The sequence below is a fragment of the Geosmithia morbida genome (genome assembly GCF_012550715.1).
Source record: "Geosmithia morbida isolate 1262 chromosome Unknown scaffold_11, whole genome shotgun sequence".
NCBI lineage: Eukaryota > Fungi > Ascomycota > Sordariomycetes > Hypocreales > Bionectriaceae > Geosmithia > Geosmithia morbida.
Genome location: NW_023336198.1, coordinates 705,721 through 726,582, shown reverse-complemented (window position 1 = coordinate 726,582; position 20,862 = coordinate 705,721). Strand labels below are relative to the sequence as shown.

Sequence of the window (20,862 nt, the reverse complement as noted above, 5' to 3'; positions counted from 1 at the left end):
GTACGTGTACCAATACCGACGCATCCGAGAAGCATATTACAGAAGTTACCAGGACGTTTGAAAAAAAGAGCATTCTATTTATTTCCGTCTGTGCACCTCCAACTAATAAAAAAATAAATAATTGACTAACTATGCGTTCGTTTGAATCAGACACACAAGTTTGGTGGCAAAAGCACCAACAAATTAATACATGTATCGCTGCTATCCTCCTCGTCGGCAAGAATAACATTCAACGAGATTCCACAACCTCCGTACTACTTGTACAACAACAATCCCAACTTAGAAGAGCCTGACCTTGCCTGTGGATCCAGAGCCGCCAGAGGTGGAGGCCTGGTATATGCCTGTGTAGTCAGGGTTGCCAGTACCCGTCTGTGACGTTCCGTTGGTGTTGTCATGGTCCTGGCCGTTGGGCTGGACAAGACGGAAGCCGAAGCCGTCAATTGTGTCCGAGAGCGAGGTCATGTCAAGCTTTTTGCCGGCAACAGAGGGCCCGACTACAAGCGCGAGGAAGACAACAAGCATGACATAGTAGAGTATGGCGAAACGGATGACACGACGACGCCTCAGCTTCGACTGCTTCATTGTGTAAATAGGAGGTCGGATTTGACGGCTGCAAAGAATGCGGTGTTAGTTAAAGACTCTTTTTTTCATTAAGTCTCAACAGGAAGGGAGGATGGTTAAGCGTACCTGGGGCGAAGCCAAAAGAGCATAATAGAGTGCAGCATGTCCATCTTTGGGAAAGAGACAAACGGCATCATCATAAACAGCAGCCAGTGGCCAAGGATGAAGTCGCCAGCAAACATGCTAAGCTCCGAAATCTTGCAGAGGAATTCACGAGCGGGCTGCGAGACCGAATGCCAACCCATCGAGTACCATTTACCGGTCCAGAAGGCAATGTTGGACTGATCCGTCTTCATCTCACGCGTGAGTGTGAGCGACACGATGAGCTTGAAGATAAATCTCTGGATAGCGACGACAGCAATCATGCCGGACAGTGTTCTAGCGAAGCTGAAGCTTTCCAGGACAAACATAACCTCAAAGAAGATGAGCATGCAGACGACAGCAACACCGTGAGCAATACCGGCGAGAACGCTACCAAACTTCTTGCAGCACATCGACAGGAGAGGGCCCATAAAGCAAGCCATGAAGAACATCATGCCGAGGCAGCCAGCGTTGATGGCGATAGGAGCACAGGCAACAACGAGAAGACGGACCAGGCTGGCCGTTGGAGAAATCTCTTCATCGTCGTTGTTCTCCGGAAGCACGCCAGTTTGGGCGTTGATGAAGAGATAAGGGAGACCAGTGGCAACAACCATGAAGAGAGGGGCAAAGATCTCGCTGAAGAAAAGGTTGGTGATGGCAGCGCGGGGCACATCAGCACCCATCTTGGCCGAGGGGTCACCGAGGGCCTTGCGTTTGTATCCAGTGATGCGGGTACGCGATAGGCGGCAGAACCCGATCCACGAGGAGCTGTGCGACCTCGAATTACCACGAGACAGCCAACGAAGGAAGTCGCGGTAGTCGATGAAGAAGTCACTCCAGGCAAACTGATGAGGGTTGTACAAGAAGGGCGAGATTGTAAGACCAAGCAGAGTAATCCAGAAATAAGTCAGCGCAGCCTGCCAGATTGTGACGGTGGCAAAAAGGAGCATCATCAGAAGACGAGCGCCAAAGTAGATCGACGGACCAGCAAAGCGCGAGTACAGGACACCGAAGGGGATGCGGGCTGTGGCGAAGCCACGACCGGTACCAATGTAGCGGGCACCACCAAAAGACAGATCCTGCTGGACAGAGTTCGCGTAGATCTGACAGACGAACACCTCGAAGAAAGGTGACATAGAGCAAAGCTGCTTTGCAAACCGAGTGGCCGCACGCATGACTCCACGCTCCATGAGCTCCTGGACAATCAAGGGCACGAAAGACAGGAAGAAGACGAAGAAAATGGACATGATAGAGCGATAGACCCAATCCATGAGAGCCGGGGTATTGACGCAGCCAGTGGGGAAGATGGGATCAGTGATAGGTACCTTTCGGTCGTAGTCGCACTTGACCGTCTCGTGACGAAGCGCACCAAGGTTGATCAAGACAATCATGAACATTTGGACAGACAGGATAATGAACATGTTGTTGATGTGGAAGCCGGCGTGTGCATAGTAAAAAGAAAGGAAACGGTCGAGAGGGAGCTGGGTACCGAGGTAGTAGTACTCACGAGAGAGCATCTGCTCACCCATACCCGTACCAATCTTGGTGGTGAAGTTGAGGATGGAACCGAAACCAAGATCACGACCCTTACCGCACTGGTAGTACTCGCAATGCTTGATGCGACCACCACGGAGAAGAGCAGTCATACCAGCGAAAATATCCTCATTCAGGTGCAGACCCTTCTGAGCCTTGGATACGCCACCACGAGTAGTCATGAAGATACCGTTGAGGAAATCAGGATGACCGTAATGGAGCTTGCCACCAATTTGAGCCATGGTACGGGCGAATAGAGTACCGAATGTCTGTTCCTTTCCTGCAGCAACGTCACCAAGGATACCGATGTTCTCCGAGAAAATGTACTCGCGAGCACCGAGGATAGCGACGGGGGCATCACCCTCGTACTTGACACCAGGCGTATAGGGGTTGAGATTGTCGTTCTTCATCTCCTCGAACTCAGCGAGAACACTGCGAATTTTCAAGCACTCCTCGAGGTAATTGTCCTGGTTGGCATCGATGAGCTGGATGTACTCTCCACGATAGAAGATGATGGAGTGGTTCTGGTTATCCGATTTGCCGTCACCAAGGACAGGGTTTCCAGAGAGCTGGATCCGGAACTTGGGGCGACGCATGCCGTTCTCCATGAGTTCAGAGTGGCCGTCGATAATGGCAGAATACAGACGAGGTTCTTCACCCTCGGCGACAGGAGGCTCCTCGTCGAGGTAGGCAATTTGCAAGTCAGGGTAGGCACGGAGGAGGAACTCGGCATTCTCCATCTCCTCCTTCTTGAACTTGGAGTATCGCTGCATGGAGACAACAAGCTTAAACTTGCGACGGGCCATACGTTCGAGCTCGCGCTCGAGTTTGTCAGAGTTACCACCAAACATCTGGACGACTTCGGGGTTCTCGACACGGTAGAGGAGCTTGATGGCACGGCTGTAGTTCATAAAACCAGAAATGGTACGGTACAGGGTCTGAGAGCGGAGAGAAGCCCAGATACGCGTCCTGAGGGTGTACTCCGGAGCAGAAGACTTGAAACCGATGCAGTAAAATGGGAGGTCGTCAATCTTGCTCTTGGCAGTACCCTTCTCATTGGCATCAGGTTCGCCATTCATCTGAGACGTCTCATCAGCGAGAATCTTCGTGTCTTTGACAAAGCAGTCCCACTCATGGGGGTGGAGCTGCTTCAGGTATTCCAAGAGGGTAACACGAGAATAGGGCTCGTCCTCGCGAATGATCTCACGCAGAGAGAGGAGAATCTTCTCACTGTAGTGAGGGATCATGACAGTGAATGTCGGCATGTTGTCGACGGGCAGAGGCTCAGGAATGGGTGTCGACAGCGACTGGGCGAAGAAGGAGAGACGGCGCTCAGCCTCGCTGTGGCTGGGAAAGAACTCAGTCTTGAATGAGTGGTCTTCCTGCGAGACGAAGAAAGTGGGAGCACGGAGCGTTCGCTTGCCCTCCTGCTCAGAAGGAACCTGGTGGTAGAGAAGCTTCTGGACGTGGTCAATGGCCAGGAGATGCTCGCGGTACATGGAGATGACGATAGCGTTCCAAATCTGAGAGATGAGGACCTTGGGCTTGTACTTGATCTCCATGTCCGTAGTCGCAAGGATCTTGGAGTAAATTCGCTTAGGGAGACGCGAGAAGACGTTACGCCAGGGCGTAAGAATCGACGAACCCAGATAGAACGAGCGAGCCAGAGAGAAGGCAGTGTTGAGCAGGACGTAGAAGAGGTAGGTGTCCAGGAAGAAAAAGATGACATCGGTGATACCCATGAAGACGAGCAGGATAGCGGGCTGCCATTTGCAGAGGGAGTTGCCCATTAGCGTCTCATCGCCCTGGCAGCTGTCGACATTGGCTATCTGGAGGTATCGCATGGAGTCACGGAAGGACAACGTCAAATAGACGTATGACTCGCCAAACTTCAGACCAAAAACCACGACCCAGAGACCATAAGACATAGCGATGTCGCTTCCGCGAAGCTTAGGCCAGCTAGCAGTGAAAGTCTGGCTAGCCACGTACTGCCTGGAGTTCTTGGTCAGGTAGCTACCAAAGAGACCACCAAGAGGCATGACGGAGAAGAAGGCAAATGTTATGAGAGCAATGACGAAGTGGATAATGGAGATGATCAAGTCAATGTTAGGTCCATCCTTGATCTTCGTCGGCGCAGCGAACACCTTAATGCCGGGGGCAAAGTTGAGGACGAAGACGAAAAGCAGGAAGAGCAGTCGCTTAGTCAGATGCTGGGCACCGGCCCAGCGACGGGGGACGTACGCCCACTCCGCGAGTGTGGCTGTAATTTGGATGAAAGAGGCGAATGCACCACCAAAGGCGACAATGGAGAACATCTGGTAAGATGGGGGCTGATTGTTGACTTGCTGCTCGTACTTGCCCCAGAGGAGCAGGGTCGGAGCGTTGTAGGCCGTGTAGAACCAGAACATTGTCAGATGGATGACCCAGATACGGTTGAAGTTGACAAGAAGGTGGAACCAAGAACGAGACTCTTTGTATGTCTTGAAGAAACACTTCTTCCAGTTGACTTCGTTCAGCTTTAGGTAACGCTCAGCGGGTGGGAAGTCAATGAGCTTGGTTTTGTCATTGAGGACGATGCGCTCAATACCCTCCGGGTACCAGAAAAGTTGATTGCAGTCGTCGTAGCCAATAATGTCCTTGTGGTCACGCTCGCGACGAACGTAGTGTCCATCAAGGATCTCATAACACTCGTCACGAACGAACTGGTAGAGAGGAGTGATGACATTGTTGAGGAATGTGAATTCGTCGACAGGTTCCGTGAGGGCCTGGCAGGCAGGTGAAACGAGGTAGTCATGGGCGCACTTGAAGATGAAGCACAGGAGCTCGGGCATGAATCGGACCTGGTTGGCCTCACCCCAGCACAGAAGATATAGAGCGATCTGACGTACACGCTCATGCTGGGTCATCTTGTTCATGCGGGTTTTCCATCGGTACTCGGCAGCCTCGAGACTCTCGTCACCCTCAAGGTCCTGCAGAGTCTCCTCTTCGTTACTGCCCTCTTGGTTTGCTCCCTTCTTCTTCTTACTCTTCTTCTTGCGCTTGGAGAATGCGCCTGACTTGTTGGCGAAGCCAACAGAATCATCCAAATCCAGGTGAGCGGCGAAGTACCACTTGCGGTAGTTTGCATTCTCGCCACCAATGTAGTCGGCATGGAGGGACAGCAGAGCCTGGTTAGGGGTCATTCGTGACGACCTGGAGTCAAGAAGAGTCATCAAATGGTCGTACATATTGCGCATGCTGTCGCGCTGGAAGCCGAGCTTGGCGGTGAGGTCCATGAAGATATCCTCAATCTCCTCCTTCGACATGGGGATCTGAGCATCCGCAGTCCAGGCCGGGTAGGGTTCACGAGACCGCTGACCGGCGGGCAGGACATTTCCGTAGTCCATGCCATAGTTGGGGGTGGAGGCACCTGAAGAACGATTGCCACCATATGAGAACTGGGAGGAGGGAGGACGGTAGCCACGGCCACCGCCTTGACCATCGCCTTGGCCATCTCCATAGGCGTACTGTTCGTCACCACGACCGTAGTAGTCCATCTCAGCAGCTCGGGCCATGTCAGACCTCATAGTGAAATCGCTGAAGGTCTCAGAGTCCTCCTCAGATCCATGGCGACCGCGCTGGCCTTGCTGGTTGTACTCGTCGTAGTAGCCACCACCAGGAGCGCCACCTTGCTGTCCATCGTAGTAGTCGTCGCGGTACTGGTCGTGGCCGTCGTAGTAGCCACCGTCCTGGTGGTAAGGGTTGTTGGGGTCGGCGTTGTAGTAGCCACTGTAAATCAGTTAGCATGAATACCAAAGCCATGGCAATGGGTCGTGAAGGAGTACACCTACGATTCGTCGTAGTAGCCATCGTGGCCACGGGCAGCACCATCTTGCTGGTGTCCATAGTCTTGGTACTGCTGGTCGTCCTGGTAGTAGCCATCGCCGTGGGCATCAGGATGGCCTTGGGCATCCTGATGGCCGTAGCCATCTTCGTAATGCCCGGCGCCACCGCCTGGGTATCCCGACATGGTTGAAGTTGATGTTGTTTACCTGTAAATTTTCGACCGTTAGTTGAAATGCCCCAACGGAAAACCGTCGATTCCCAAACGTCTAAGCAACAAGGTTTGAGCAAAAAAAGCCACGGATAAATGGGCCTAAACGTACACGACAGGTTTCATGGAACCAATGTTGACCGTGGAGCGTAAACCGATGGCAAATTCAAAGAATGGAGGAAACTCCAACTGTTGTTGGATGCAAGAAATCCGTTCAGAATGGTTTGGAACGAAGGTGAGTGAGAGTCGTGTCAACACTGTGGTCTGGATTTCTCGATGGCCTATGCCTCAGTTGGAAAGAATGCTGTAAAAGGTTGACGTGGGGGGGAGGGAAGGGTCCTGGAAAGACTAAGGCTCTCCCGTAGCCAGCCGGACGTGGGAAAAAAAGAAAAGATGGTCGAGTGAACAGGAGTAATGAAGAAAGAAAACAGTGACAGCGAGTGGAAAAAAGTAAAAAGTCAAGCAAGGACGTGATGCACAGCAATTAGGCTCCCCCCTTGGCGAGATAAAACAAGAGAGGAATACGATTTCAAGGAGAGGAAGGGAGAGAAGGAGAGAGAAAAGAAGTCTGAGAGGGGAGGAGCAGCAGCAGTGGCCGAAGGGGGTTGGTTGGGTGGTGGGTGGTGGAACAGGGAAGTGCAGCATAGCACAAGTATTACAGCGCAACGCAGTTCCAGGAGGTGGCTGCGAGTAATGCCCCTGAGCATCAAGACCGCGTTGTGGGTACTTTGGGTCGTGGTAGTATGAAAATGTGGTACGTAGCGCTCTATCGAGGGCGAGCTGACATCTGGCTGCCTCTATTCTTGACCTTTTGCTTCCTTCTTACTCCTTACCTTCTCAAGGCAAGAAGCGAAATGGTAATGCGTGAGTGGAACCGGACCTGGAACGAGTCCCCACTCACTTCTCTTTCTTCCTTCTTCCCATGTACTCGTACGAGTACTCATACTTGCTTGTTAATACTCCCAGCTCCGTCGGCGTCCATGCAAAACCTGCGCACACAAGCTATTACTGCTGCTACCTGATATCATCATCACCCATATAGTCACGTTGTTTCCGTTTGACAACACACCATAACAACTAGGAAGCGCCTATTGTTTACTTTTCGATGCGGGGGGCTGGGAGCGAACATGTGCTCGAGGCATGTCAACAGTCGGAGCATATGGAAGAGGAGGCCTCGCCACGCCACACACACGAGTACATGGCAAGTACCCTTCTAACGCACAGTCAGGACAAGCCTTTTTTATCAGGACTAGTCCGAGGACGCGTTGCTGCTCTGTCCTGCAAGATCAGGGGTGGGGAGAGGAGGGGGCGAGAGCGCGGGAGGGCAAGGCCTCTGCACCAGTTAGGGGGCATCTTTCCAGAAGGCAAGGGGGTACCGTGGAGTACTGTATACCGGGGTGTTGGGAAGCACTGTAACGCACGTCCTGCTCTCAAGCAGGACTGGTAACAGCAAGACAAATAATCTGGAGGTATGTATACCCATGTACACATTGTCAGTCACTCTGTATCAATAATCTCCGTATTCGAAAAGTTGATGGCAAATCGCGGCAACACAGCAGCCTCACTAGTCGGATTCGTACTGGATGCGGTCGGCATTATTGGTTCAGTGTCATCTTGGTGCGTGGGGCTGTGCCCAACAAGTACAACGATACGAACGGAGCAACGGGGAAATCCTGCGGTTTAACGTATGTACAATGTACGACACGCTACTGTACAAGAGTTATAGGTAGGCTGTAGCTGTACTCGTCATTGCTGCTATTAATACGACCGCGTTGGTATTTGCCCACTGTCGGCATGGCGATACCACCACCATCGGTTCTATAATCCGTATCCAAGGGCAAGTAGTACAGTGACAAACAATCACTACTACTACCACCATTAACTCCTGGTATGAGTACGACGTATGTATGCTCGGGCATACGAGCACCAAGCCATATCAACCGTCGTACTATTGATACGTACGCAGTAACAGATCGCATTCGATAGAGTGCACTACGCCACCGCTGCTGCTGACGTCGCCAACCCTGCATTCGCAGCGGACTCATAGGAAGAAGCTTAGAAGTCCTTTAGCGCTCTCTCAACAGAAGTGGCTGTCGATTCCTTTCCCCAAACAAACATACACATATGCTGAGCTCTATGTATAGGGCCGGAGACGAGTAGAGGGGGAGAGAGAAGAGAATCCCTGAGGGGGGCCTCATGTGTCTGGCTTTCTGCTTTTGGGTCCAGCAATGCATGGCGCCCATGAAAGGATTTTGACTGGCGGCTCCCTACAACAAATATTCTGTAATACAATACAGATACTTAAGCCTCAAACCATATTTTGTACCAGCATTGACCCGGCGCAGCCGGCCCTGCTTCGATCGGAGTTGACCCCAGTTTTACAAAGGGAATAGTGCCATGATGTACGGAGTAAGTTACTCGTACCTGTACTTGTAGTGACCAGTTTGGCGTAGTCCTTCGTGTCCCACTTCGCGATCCCTGATGGACCGTGGTTAATTCGCCTCCCACTCTCCTGGCGTCGCTCGCCCACCATCTCTTATGGACGCGAACATGGTGCGTAACTTATTATTATCCCTCTTTTCTTTCTTTCTTTCTTTCTTTTTCTTATCAGCTTATTCCTCCCTTTTTCCCATCTTTTCCTCCCCCCCCCCCATAGTCTGGCCTAGCACAGCAACGTCGTCTGCCAAACGACGAACATATTCAATCCACTAGCCCAATTAAACATTCCAGGACTCTCTAGAAGGGGAAGATACAGAGGACCGGTATGAGAAATGGTAGAGATACATAATGCCCCTAAGCCCCATAAGCAATTGCAACGCTAACAGAGCAGTTGCCACACTCTTGTGATCGAAAGGCTGCCCCCCTGATGACCCCTACTCTTTCATTATTTCATACTTGAGACGGGCGGTGCCGTCACATCAATGCAGGTCTGTGCAAGCCAGTGCAAGGGGGAGGAGCCTTCCAACATTAGTTTGCCGTAGGTCATCAAACCGTCGATAGAATACGCCCCACGTACAAACTATATCACGTAATCAGTGGGAACAGGGTGGCAAATCCCATCATCATCCATTGGGCTGCGGCAGGCTCGCACACTTCGTTCGCTAACCCAACTGCCAATCCATCCTCTGTATCTACTCGTACCTACATGGTGTTAGCATTCCAACAACAGTTTGCACCACATCTCGTCAAATAATTCATCCTCGTCAAGCAGTACGGGTCTACGAGTAGTCGTGTTTTCACTACTGCTACAAATGGTCACATGTGCGACCATTACGGAGTATCTGCTGCAACCTATTAATTGAGCCGAATACCAGTCGCGATGTTTACTTGCGGAACAGTGTCCTTACTGCAAGGGTTTGTAGGATATGAATATAGCGATTGGATTATATAATACAAAATGCACCAAACCATTACTAGCGATGACGGACAGCCAGCATTTATTTCTATACAGTGATAATATCATTATATGCTCCCGTTACCCTGCCAACCACTAAACGAAGGGCTATTATTGTCTTCAACCCAACCGTTGTACCCCTTCCCACCGCTTGTCCTATACTGCGCAGCTCCAGCAACCCTCTATCTTCCTCTAACAGGACGGTGGAATACGACGCAGGCAATATACCCTCTGAACACCATACTTCCCATCGTTCATCTACCGGCTTCATATTCAACCATCCATCTACCTATACACTATTCCTCCATACCCAGTTCGCATCTTATTCCCATCCTTTCACCATGGCCAGAGTGGTCGACTTCTGCCCGGGCAGCGATGATGAGCTCCCGGAAATCAGCACGATTCTACGCAAACCCGGCGACAAGAGCACAAAGGCCACACTCAACCTGGTCTCTCCCAAGAAGGAAATGCTTGTGCCCAAATCAGCATCCAAGTCGGTGAGCCGCAGAGTTCGCCGTCTCGAAACCAACAGCAACATTACCGGAAATCTTCTCTTCCAGAGGTGCGACCCGGAGGACGCCCGAGAGATTAATAGGGGAGACAACAGCATCTTCCAGGGTTCCCCACGTAAGACGCCAATGAGGGCAAGAGAGCCCAAGCACCCAGACTCCGTCTTTTCTAATGAGTCTATCTTTGATGACTCGCCTCCTCAGACGGTTCGCACCGGTCGCGCAAGGCGTGTCAAGACAACCACCACCATTTTTGAGGACGACGAGGACGATGAGCCGCTTCGTCCTAGGTCTCGACATAGCCGCCAGGTGGGCAAGGACAAGCTGCCTCCGTTACGCCTACAACCAACGACCCCTATCCTGCGCCGCAACCGTGCAGGCAGCCGACCTGGTAGTAGATATTCTCGCCACGATGCAAACAGCTTTGTTCCCGACCAATCTACCATATTTTCCACGACCTCGGACGACTCTCAGTACCAAGACAAGAGCAGCGTTTCCAATGGTTCCAGCTCAAACGCATCGAGTCACTACCGCTCTGCTGAGGATTCGGTTTACAACGATAGTTCCTACTCCGCCTTCAGCAGCACTGGGTCTTCCCGATCCGGAAATGACTCAAGCCTGAGCCTCTCCTCTTGGGAGATGAGCTTCGGTCAGCGAGAAATAAAGCCTACATCAGCGAGCATCCTAAAGCCTCGCAACTCCAGCTCCATCAACATGACTCTTGCTTCGACCACCCAAGCACAGCCTCCAAAACTTTCGATCCCTCCGTCATTAGAGAGGCTTCCAGAGGAGAGTCCCGGGATGTACAACGAAAACTTCGGTCTCATTGAGCCTACTGCTGCTGAAGAGCTGACAAATCAGCTTTCCAAGCTACGTCTCCAGTTCAAGGAAACCGATGATAGTCAAGATGAGCCGGCCAAGAAGGAATCCCCTACAACTCCTCCACGCACCCCTACCAAGACGACAAAGTCAACGGGGCTAGTCTCTCCGCTCAAGGCAGCTCAAATTCCTAAAACGCCTCATGGGCCTAGCGCAGACGCCTTCTGGAGCCAGGATGTTGTTGACGGGTGGAATGAGAAGCACTCACCACGAAAGCCTATCCTTGCTCCCAAGCTTAAGAGCCTCAGCAAGAGCCCTCAGAAGGATGTAACGAGGAAGACGTTTGATTCAACCAAGCACGACGTTGCCGCAAAGTTCATCCAAGAACTTGACTCTCGGGTTACCGAGGGCAAGATTTCAGAACTTGCTGAGTCCACTGGCGGCGTCACGTTAGTCTGGTCCAAGACGCTCAACACCACTGCTGGGCGGGCAAACTGGCGACGCGAGACTGTTCGTACAAGCAAGCCAGACGGTACCGAAGTCGTCGTCCAGCACAAGCATCATGCATCCATCGAGCTAGCTGAAAAGGTCATTGACAACGAGGACCGGCTCCTCAACGTGCTTGCCCACGAGTTCTGCCACCTGGCCAATTTTATGGTCAGCGGTATTACTGGAAACCCTCACGGCAAAGAGTTCAAAGTCTGGGCGACCAAATGCTCGCGCTCCTTTAGCGACAGGGGCGTCAAGGTGACGACCAAGCACACTTACGAAATTGATTTCAAGTATATATGGGAGTGTGGCGAGTGCAGCACAGTTTACAAGCGCCACTCGAAGAGTATCAAACCGGAGAAGCACCGATGTGGTACCTGCAAGGGTACGCTCAAGCAGATCAAACCCGTGCCCCGCGGCGGCGGCAAGCCGAGTCAGTACCAGACTTTTGTGAAGGAGCAGATGAAGATTGTCAAGCAGGAGAACCCGGGGAGGCCGCAAAAGGACATCATGAAGATCATTGGAGCAAAGTGGGCAAACAGGACATCGGAGCCTGTTGAGGATCCGTCGACAATTCAGGATCAGGTTGACGAGCAGCTGGCTGCTGGTTTGATTGATCTCACTCTCGACAACTCAGCATAGATGATAACGGCGAAGAGGGAGGGGATCGCATCTACAGGGCGTTTCGTGTTTTCTTTTGGTTGTGTTTTCGTGTGCTTGTTCTTGTTCTTTTTTTTTCTCTAATGAAACAACTTATATACAAAAATTTACGCTCAGATACGTAAATGACATTATAGCATAGCCCTTTTAGACGCTATTATATGAAAAGAAGCTGCTTCGTTGCACGTGACAATCATGATTCGAAGAAAGGGGAAGAGCCAGTTAACAGGTGTTTAAAAAACAGTCTCAAGCCCAGTGCTGCATGCTATCACAGCTGGCAGGCAGGGTTATATCCTAACTTGACGCCGCATCACACCCCACACTGACCGCTCAGTGGTCTTCCCCAAAGAGTCCCCAGTCCTTGATATTGAACGTCTCCCAGATGCGCGCCGAGAAGTCGACGGCGTCGCCAATCAGTTTACCCTGCTTGCCGAGCTCGAGGTCGACGTCGTCCTCGTTGTACTGGCCCTTGATATGGGGCACGTTTACGGTGATGAGTATGTCGGTCTTTTGCTTTTCGAGGCGGAGGAGCGTCATGATGAGGGCTGTAAAGTCGGGGGAAGAAGCTGAGTCCTTTGATTGGGGAGTCTGTGTCGCAATAAGGGTGTATGCCGGAGTGCCAGACCTAGAAAAGTAGTAATGATGAAAGGGAAAAGAACAATTAACTTCCTCTTTCATTTTCATTTTCCTCGTAGGTTTCGCCGCGGGCTTCAATTCAAACATACGTGAGGCGCGAGAACTCAGTCTCAGCAGTGTTCCAAATCTTAAGGCCCTCGGTATTGTCGCCCACGAGATCCTCGAGGTGGTGCGTTATGGCGCGGCCGTCAATCTCCGGTCCGGAGCCGGACTCGCCGACGCGCTCGGTGATGTCGAAGATTATACTGGTGAAGCCATCCTGGTCGATCCAGACCTCCTGGTTGTCAGGGACTTGTCGTATCTTGCTATGTTACATCTCAGTCGGTTAGTTGGTTTCGACGCGAGCCGGAGGGCGGTTGTTGGTTAATACTAACCTCACGTCGTCAAAATTGCTGGGGAGCTCGCAGACGATTGCGCCACCGTAGAGGGGGGTAGCTGTGTATGCTGTCATGGTGGCGAGATGCGTAGTTTTGTTTACGAGGGGCCGCGACAGAACAAGTTTTGCGCAACGTCGTAGTGTTCGGGTAGGGTAACAGTTTTCAAGGTGAGGGGGAGCGGAGAGGACTCGCGCGCAATATATACAAGTCTTCTTGTTGTATGAAATAAAACGATAAGTGAAGATGCAGGAAAGGGAAAGTGAGGCGAATAAAAGGCTGAATAAACAAAGAAGAATTGCAAGGCAAGGCAATCCTAGCAGGTAGTGAGTGGCTAAGCCACCATATCTGTACGAGCTTCTGCGAGAGATGTGGTTCGCGGCGGGGTATTGGCGTATTGGCCCATGTGATAGTATGTCATAAAAGCTGTGACGATATCTGCCCACCTTGTTGTGTACTCATACCCCGCGCTTGACAAGGCAGACAAATGACCCGGCACTAGTTGTGGAGGATTGGAATTGTTCTACTTCATACATTTGTATAAATATAGAAGTTTCGGTTTATATCCATTGCTGTGCATCAATAGAAAGTCAGGACAAAATTTTTTACAATTAAGCAAAGTAACATATTTTGGAGATACAGGTGAAGCAGGAAGGGAAAGATTAAAAAAAAAGGTTTTTTGGAGGAAAAAAAATCAACAAAATGAGGATTCGAATCTGGGAGTTCCAGATGAGGAGGTTCCAAAGATTGGAGGAGTGGAGTCTTTTGGGCCATGCCACGGTCACATCTGGTAAAAGGCAAGAGGTGAGTTCGATGGTAGGTCCCACTCCAGGAGGAAAGGACAACTTTTTGGCTTTATATACCCTTCTTCCTGCCCTTTCACCACCACCATCACCACCAATCAACTGCACTTCATCGCGCTTGTCGCGCCTACGATATTGGCTTTGCCTTCATCCATACAATATGTTAATCAAGCTTAATTGTAGTTTTCCACTAAAGTATGCTGCTCTTCAAATATACAAGTCTCTATTGAAACTACAGTGTAAAGTTCGATATTTCACATAGTATTCACGCACTTCCTCCCAAAGGACATTATGAAAGAGTTCTAACTTAACATATGAGATATTCTGTACTTCGTCATGGCGTAAGACTCTCTAACTACTATAAAAGAAAAAAGCTTCTCCGATATTCGTGACTATCTCATTCCCAATATTTGTTCATCCTCTTTACCTATCTTGTTGTATGTAAGGACATTTTTTAAGAGCCTAATTGTGGATGGCTACAGGGTGATTTCCTAAGCCAGCCGTATTTAAAGTACACCACCGCACCGTGTATGTAAGAATATACAATTCTGGATATGATGTATATGATATTAGAAAAAGTGGTATTTTCAAAAGGCAATTGCCACTTAATCCAAGACGGGATAGAGGAGTAACATCCGCAGTCGGCTCGGGGTTCGACATCGCCTACGGGATATGGAGTCCCTCCTTACCAGAAAGTATCCCACACTGTATCAGTATTCACCACACTGTATGCATGCTGCTTTTCGCCTCATTTCATCGTGCGTAGTTGCTGGCAGAGTAAACACCTTACACCCCTCGTTCAAATAGACCCCACAAACTTGCTTTTTACACGACAACAAGTAATCGTCATCATGTCTTGCATCTTTTGCCGTATCATCAAGGGTGCGTCTACAATCCACTCGGAACACGAAGCCTCGGATCTCCCTTATCGGAACACCTTCTGCGAGGTTTGAGTGCGTGCAGTGTAGCTAACTGCCGATGTAGGCGAGATCCCTAGCTTCAAGCTTTTTGAGAGCGACAAGACCTTTGCCTTCCTCGACATCGGCCCCGTGTCCAAGGGTCACGCTGTGAGCTTACACGTATTCCATTCCAAATGAGGTCCTGTTCTCTGACTGCCATCCGGTTAGCTCGTCATCCCCAAGCACCACGGCGAGAAGCTTGCCGACATCCCCGATGACCACCTTACTGAGATTCTGGTTCGTACCCCTCCATGTGCTGTCTGCCTATTGGCCGTATTCCTTGTGCTAATTGCCGTGATTCAGCCCGTCCTCAAGAGAATTGTGAACGCTTCGGGAGCTACCGACTACAACATCCTCCAGAATAACGGTAGCATCGCTCATCAAGTCGTCCCCCACGTGAGTTGACTCGGGGACGAGAGAGAAGCAGTTAAAAAAACTCCATCCCAGTAGGATTAAACCGCAAACTAATGTTTCTCTGCTTGATTCTAGGTTCATTTCCATATGGTATAGACACCGCATATCATTATCCATAAACGGAAAAAAAAATCAAATCGGGCAGCTAACCTTATACGTGCAACAGATTCCCAAGCCTAACGAGACGGAGGGCCTCATCGTCGGATGGCCCAGCCAGTCTCCCGACATGGAGAAGCTCAAGGCACTGAGCGAGGAGATCAAGTCGAAGATGTAGACTTCGACCACTCGTCTCTCCGTAGATGATCATTACCATGATGGGCTGCGAAGCCCCTCCAGTCTGCTGATAACAGACATAATTGCAGTCTAGTCAATGTGGATGACAATGCACATATGCTCCTTTACCATCTATTCTCTTATTCTCCCTATGTAGTGAAGTGACAAAAACCGCCACGTTCCTTTTTCGACCTTCGGTTTCAGTGGCTTACACTTAATCTACATCATCTTGTGAAGTCTCTCGGGCGGGGGTTACGGTCGGGGCTGGTGTCGTAGCTGGAGCTGTGGTGCTGACCGTTGGAGCTGGCGTCTTATCCCAGCAGACTATTCCTCCAGGGCGGATGTTGCCCACTCTGTCGTACAACGACCGAGCACGCACGTACGGGTCCAGCTTCCAATAATTCTCCTTCAGCTGCTTGGCCAGATCGTGCCTTTTAACCTTGAGAGCCTGCGCCTCCTCAGGGTTCGTAGTCTTGATCCAATCCACTGTCGCGGTCTCGAATTGCTTCACCAGCTCGTCCCTGGCAGCCTTGATCTTGTCCCTCGTTTCGGTATCCTTCATGATATCATTCTCTCCCTCCTTGGGCTCAATGTACTGGTACTCCCAGTCCTCATCACCGCCAAGCTCCTTGCTTATCTTATCGGCGTCTATGAACTCCTTGAGGTCTGCCACAGTGTTGGTAAAGTGAACCTTTCCTGCCACGACGGGGTCTAGCCATCCGCGAATGACCTTCCAGATTCCTGAAGTAAAATATGTCAGTTGCAGGATCAAGCGCTGCTCTTTATGTTTTTGGATTGTACTAACCCTGAAAGAGCCACGGCGAGTTGTGGACCAAGACAGTTCCCAGAGACTCAGGGAAGTTGGCCTCAAAACATTTGATCATGAACTTGACAGGGGCGTAATCCATGTTGGCCATCGAAAAGCCTGTCATGTCGAAAATGATAGTCTGAGAGTTATCATTAGTGTACGAATCCTCGGTGCGTGGCATTGTACTGAACTCACAGCCGTGTCCACCGGAGGTTCAAGAAGCATGCGGGCGGTCTCGATTATGTACACCGTATACCGCTCCAAGCTCTCCTCGCTTTGGTCGCCTTGCTTGTGAAACCGAACTCTGACGGTGCAAATGGGACGACCAAACTTGTCCACATTGTGAAGAAAGCTCTTTCCCAGACGGAGCTGTTCCATAAAGTCCTCGCCGCTCTTCTTCGACTTCTTCCCTTCTCCTCTGGAGTCGGCCAGGGATCCAGCCTCACCCTCAAACATAATGTCGTCATCGACATGCATTTCGGTGTGTCTCCAGTTCATGGTAGACACCATCATGACAAGAGCTCTATCCACATCCCATTTGCGAGCACGGAGAAAGCGCAGCGCTAGCGCGTCGGGATGATCATGCTTAACCATGGACCATATAGTGTCCCTTATCTCCTCTGGGGTCTGTCGAGAAAGCGCTTCCTGGAACTGTTTATTTTGGCCGTACTTATCGTCCTCATCAGCGTTGTTCCCTGAGGCATCTGGGCTGAGCGGCGTGGAAATGCCCGACTTGGAATCCTTCTTGCGGAACATTCCGAAGCGCTTTTTCTTGGGCGTCTCTGTCTCAGCCTGAGAGGCTGAAGCCTCTGTAGCAGACGTATCAGTGGTATCAATGGTGCCACAGACTTGGAAAATAGCTTCCCACATCTTGCGAAGCTTCTCCTCTTGTTCAGGTGTGAGGTTGCCCGGCCTCCCTTCGGGAAGCTGCGGCAGCGACATTGTGTCGGGCGACGAGGAAAGCTCTGCGTTGTCGCTCGCGAGCTGAACCGAACCTTGGAATTTAGCGTAGACTAAGACGCCGGCAAGTGAACAAACGGCGAGAGTCAGAAGATGAAATGGATGAAGGCTGCTTTTGAGCAGAATATGACGAGTCGATTCAGTATGCGGGATTTGCCTAGCTTTCCCCTTTGAAGGCGCAGATCTAGGGAATTGCGCAATGGGACGAGGCGTGGAATAGAGACAGGAACTATTACTCTGTCCTAAATTGCTGGAGAATTTCCTGATGGTAATATCGATGTGCCGGACTTTAGGGGCACAGCGCCTAGTGAGAATGGAAGACCGACTAGGGTACAGCTCCGCAATAGACGGATGCGTCGGAAGCTGTCGTTGAGAGATGTGAACGAGTTTCCCACGACAAAATGCAGTAGGGAGGATATTTGTGAAAGGCCGGAGCGTCATGAATATATGGTGAGCTATGTGGGCAAATGCGGGTTTGGCTCTTGCTCAATAGGGAGTGCAAAAAAAGGGTGTGGCAGCGTTGACGAGGCTGTGTCGGCCTATGTCATCAAGTAAGGGAATGGCAGCGGCCGCTCTACAACGCCGGGGCCGTGGAAGAGTAGGTATTATCACCACGGGGCGTCGAGGTGTAGATGTCATCAAGAAGGCAGATCTTCGGGGAGGGAAAAGGGGGAGAACATGAGTAGTAGCGTAATAGCAGCAGCATTCGGAGTACTCGTAATCACCGCTGTGTTGTCCGGTACCAATTGGGCTGAGTGCTGTTTACGTTGAGTCACCCGGGTCGCATACAGTACTCTCGTCTGGCGGTCCTCTTCCTAATACCATAGGCATGCTATAATGCATTATATAGCCCCGAATTCACCTAAATCCACGATGGAGCAGTTCTTCATGTTAAAGCCTATCCACCTCCCAAGTCCTTAAAGCCCTGGACATGAATATGTGCACTCGTACGGAGGTTGTAATTTTCCACACAGGGCGGCATAGTGCGGGGTGATGAGGCAGTGTTGCTGCTGTACCTGCTACTGGCAGTGGGGCAGATCAGATGCCACCAACAGTACAGATTACTCGTATTCCGTACTCTACAGATATTATTGTTACTCCAACGCAACCTTCGCATATCAACATCACCAAGTCATATTCAGATCATATACCAAATCACCACAAACGAGTGGCATTAGTGTGATTGATCATTTCTATTCACCCTCGAGAGAAGCTCCACTTCATACAACATCCCACGCTTGGTACTGGCCCCTGGCCTCTCGATTACACTGCGACGTGACCACGATCAACATTGTGGCCCATCGTCCAAGTTAGCACCATGGCAGCCGAGACTCCTAGGTCGAGTGACAAGCGCTCCAACTCTCGCACGCGAACACCGCATCCCACAACACCTCTACGTCCAACTACACCACTACGCCCGTCGTCACGTTCGTCATTCCGCGATTCCGCTCGCAGCGCCGGAGGGGACGGCCACTCGTTCCCTCTCAACGCGTTTGAGCCAGCATTTGGGGAGCTCTCCGACGCCATGGCCGACCTCGAAGCAAACATGATGCACTTTCAACTGATGCACGAAAGCCTGGCCCGGTTTAGCGAATCTTTTTCCAGTTTCTTGTATGGTTTAAATATGAACGCCTTCTGTGTTGATTTCCCCGAGGTACGTGAGGTCTATTTCTAGAAGTTCTGATTGATGCCAAATGCCCTTCATGTACCTAACCGACACTATGAAACCAGGCACCCGTCGCCGAATCCTTTCGTCATAACCGCCCAGATGTCGAGCCTGCTCCTGCTAGCACCCCCCGCGCTGAGAACGATGGCGAAACTACGTTCATGCAAGCCTTACCTCCCATATTGACTCCGCTGCGCTCCACTAACAACACTGTAGGACGACTGATATGTCCTTCGTCGAAAACCCCCCCACATCCACCAAACCGTTGACACGATCCACAACAGCTGCACCTCGCCAGTCTCGACTGCCCTCGGTCAGAGGTGGTGCTGGAACTGCAAGAAGAGGAGCTGGCACACAAACACGCGGGCGCCCCAGCGGGCTAGCTAGGGCTCGTGGCCGAGGGCATCAGGTGAACTAGCCGCGCTATAGTTTTAATATCAGTCGCAGTTGATACCCCAAGGACCGCCTAGCAAATTTCTATGTGCGGTAGGTTACTATGTGATGTTTCTCGTGGTTCAACCAAGCCCGGCTTCGTGCGTTGGCGGTGAATTTCATGCTGGTAACAAGCGACCTCAGTTCAGGTCATCATGTCGACATCAACTTGAGGTCCGGCTTCGTTAGATGTTGTTTTCCCGTTATCAGACCAGAGGCCGCCGGCAGCGTTCGCCTCCTTGAGTGTGTATGCTCCTTCTTTCAATTGCTTGAGCCTACAGATAGGACAATTAGCGACTTGACCTGTGTCCATGCGATGTGTTGTGAAAAGTGGCACATACCTGCGCTTGTGAGGTTTTGCCCCACGGTGAGCAACAAGGGCTTGTTCTGTGTCGAACCATTTGGCACACTCTACACAGTAGTTCCGTCCAAGATCGGGGAGATCCTCAATCGATTTTGTCTCCTTGAATAGGGTAAGATGCCTGGGCGAGAGAAGGTCGTCTTTTATCTGATCAAGGTCTCTGAAGAGTGTCGTGTTAAGAATAGCTTGACTGTGGTGGGGTATTCGTTGCCGCCCTTACCTTGTCTTCCGCCTCGTCTTGGTTATCGTTCGCTTATTCGGGACACCCATTTTTGTGTTTGTTCTTTTCTCTGTGAACAATACCTCTTGTTGTTTAATAGTTCCGTGCAGGATAAAGATGGCGAGTGCTGCGGTCAGGATGATTTTGTCGATTACTGATATTGAACGATTTTTTTTCGGAGATGATAAAAAAGGGCAGCGAGGACGATAAGATAAGAACGGATGAATGATAACCCGAGAAGCGGCGCTAATATGAGTACCTATTAATAATGATATTACTGTTGGAATCTTAAACAAACGGCTCTGCATTACTTTTACACGGGATTCTACGTCTGACGACGTAGATCGTACTCCGTACAAGGCCATGCGTATTGTCGATTACTAGAACTACTACGAGCAGAGGTAGTATTAGTAGTACTGTGTCTCTAAAAATAGTTCCCTCCTGTATCGAAAGTAGCAGTTGCTGAACTCGGCTAGCCAACGTCATTTTGTGTCCGGAACGAAAACCCCTTCCCGGTATTGCCACGAGCCAGGACTAGAAACAATTTGCGAACCGGGAGGCACACAGATGCGCATTCATCAATATTATATAGCATTTACGGCCTGGTATTTAGGGGTGTGGTGAGACGCCGTAATTTGACGTAGTATTACTCGTACTCATCAGCATGTTGTTGGCAGTCTCAAGCTCTTAGTGGAAGAAGAACGAAACCGTCATAGATCCACTGCTTTGCAATACGCAGGTCCAGGTCAAATCAGAGCTTCTCGGTATCTGTGTGTCATCATGCGGATGTCAGATATGACATTATGAGTTCTAAGTG

The 20,862-nt window shown here is 50.7% G+C and overlaps 7 protein-coding genes across 7 annotated transcripts; 3 read left to right on the top strand and 4 right to left on the bottom strand.

The window, feature by feature from the left end:
* Nucleotides 1-279: 279 nt before the first annotated feature.
* Nucleotides 280-6,244, bottom strand: GMORB2_2016 (1,3-beta-glucan synthase; the record flags this gene model as incomplete). Its single annotated transcript, XM_035463996.1, has 3 exons — nt 280-610; nt 688-6,003; nt 6,066-6,244. The coding sequence occupies 3 exons, from the start codon at nt 6,242-6,244 to the stop codon at nt 280-282; spliced, it is 5,826 nt and encodes a 1,941-aa protein (XP_035320260.1).
* Nucleotides 6,245-10,003: 3,759 nt separating this feature from the next.
* On the top strand, nt 10,004-12,121 carry GMORB2_2015 (SprT; the record flags this gene model as incomplete). The annotated part of the gene is made up of 1 exon (XM_035463995.1): nt 10,004-12,121. One exon carries the CDS (start codon nt 10,004-10,006, stop codon nt 12,119-12,121), a length of 2,118 nt encoding a protein of 705 aa, XP_035320259.1.
* A 348-nt stretch (nt 12,122-12,469) lies between these two features.
* On the bottom strand, nt 12,470-13,226 carry GMORB2_2014 (Ran-interacting Mog1 protein; the record flags this gene model as incomplete). The annotated part of the gene is made up of 3 exons (XM_035463994.1): nt 12,470-12,764; nt 12,865-13,080; nt 13,150-13,226. The coding sequence occupies 3 exons, from the start codon at nt 13,224-13,226 to the stop codon at nt 12,470-12,472; spliced, it is 588 nt and encodes a 195-aa protein (XP_035320258.1).
* A 1,577-nt stretch (nt 13,227-14,803) lies between these two features.
* Nucleotides 14,804-15,599, top strand: GMORB2_2013 (HIT domain; the record flags this gene model as incomplete). Its single annotated transcript, XM_035463993.1, has 5 exons — nt 14,804-14,899; nt 14,921-15,019; nt 15,080-15,148; nt 15,215-15,307; nt 15,492-15,599. The coding sequence occupies 5 exons, from the start codon at nt 14,804-14,806 to the stop codon at nt 15,597-15,599; spliced, it is 465 nt and encodes a 154-aa protein (XP_035320257.1).
* A 213-nt stretch (nt 15,600-15,812) lies between these two features.
* On the bottom strand, nt 15,813-17,348 carry GMORB2_2012 (SEC14; the record flags this gene model as incomplete). The annotated part of the gene is made up of 3 exons (XM_035463992.1): nt 15,813-16,339; nt 16,404-16,545; nt 16,602-17,348. The coding sequence occupies 3 exons, from the start codon at nt 17,346-17,348 to the stop codon at nt 15,813-15,815; spliced, it is 1,416 nt and encodes a 471-aa protein (XP_035320256.1).
* A 1,336-nt stretch (nt 17,349-18,684) lies between these two features.
* GMORB2_2011 (DASH complex subunit DAM1) lies at nt 18,685-19,415 on the top strand (the record flags this gene model as incomplete). The annotated part of the gene is made up of 3 exons (XM_035463991.1): nt 18,685-19,020; nt 19,098-19,244; nt 19,317-19,415. 3 exons carry the CDS (start codon nt 18,685-18,687, stop codon nt 19,413-19,415), a joined length of 582 nt encoding a protein of 193 aa, XP_035320255.1.
* Nucleotides 19,416-19,609: 194 nt separating this feature from the next.
* On the bottom strand, nt 19,610-20,095 carry GMORB2_2010 (bud site selection protein 20; the record flags this gene model as incomplete). The annotated part of the gene is made up of 3 exons (XM_035463990.1): nt 19,610-19,739; nt 19,806-19,985; nt 20,046-20,095. The coding sequence occupies 3 exons, from the start codon at nt 20,093-20,095 to the stop codon at nt 19,610-19,612; spliced, it is 360 nt and encodes a 119-aa protein (XP_035320254.1).
* Between the last annotated feature and the right edge of the window lie 767 nt (nt 20,096-20,862).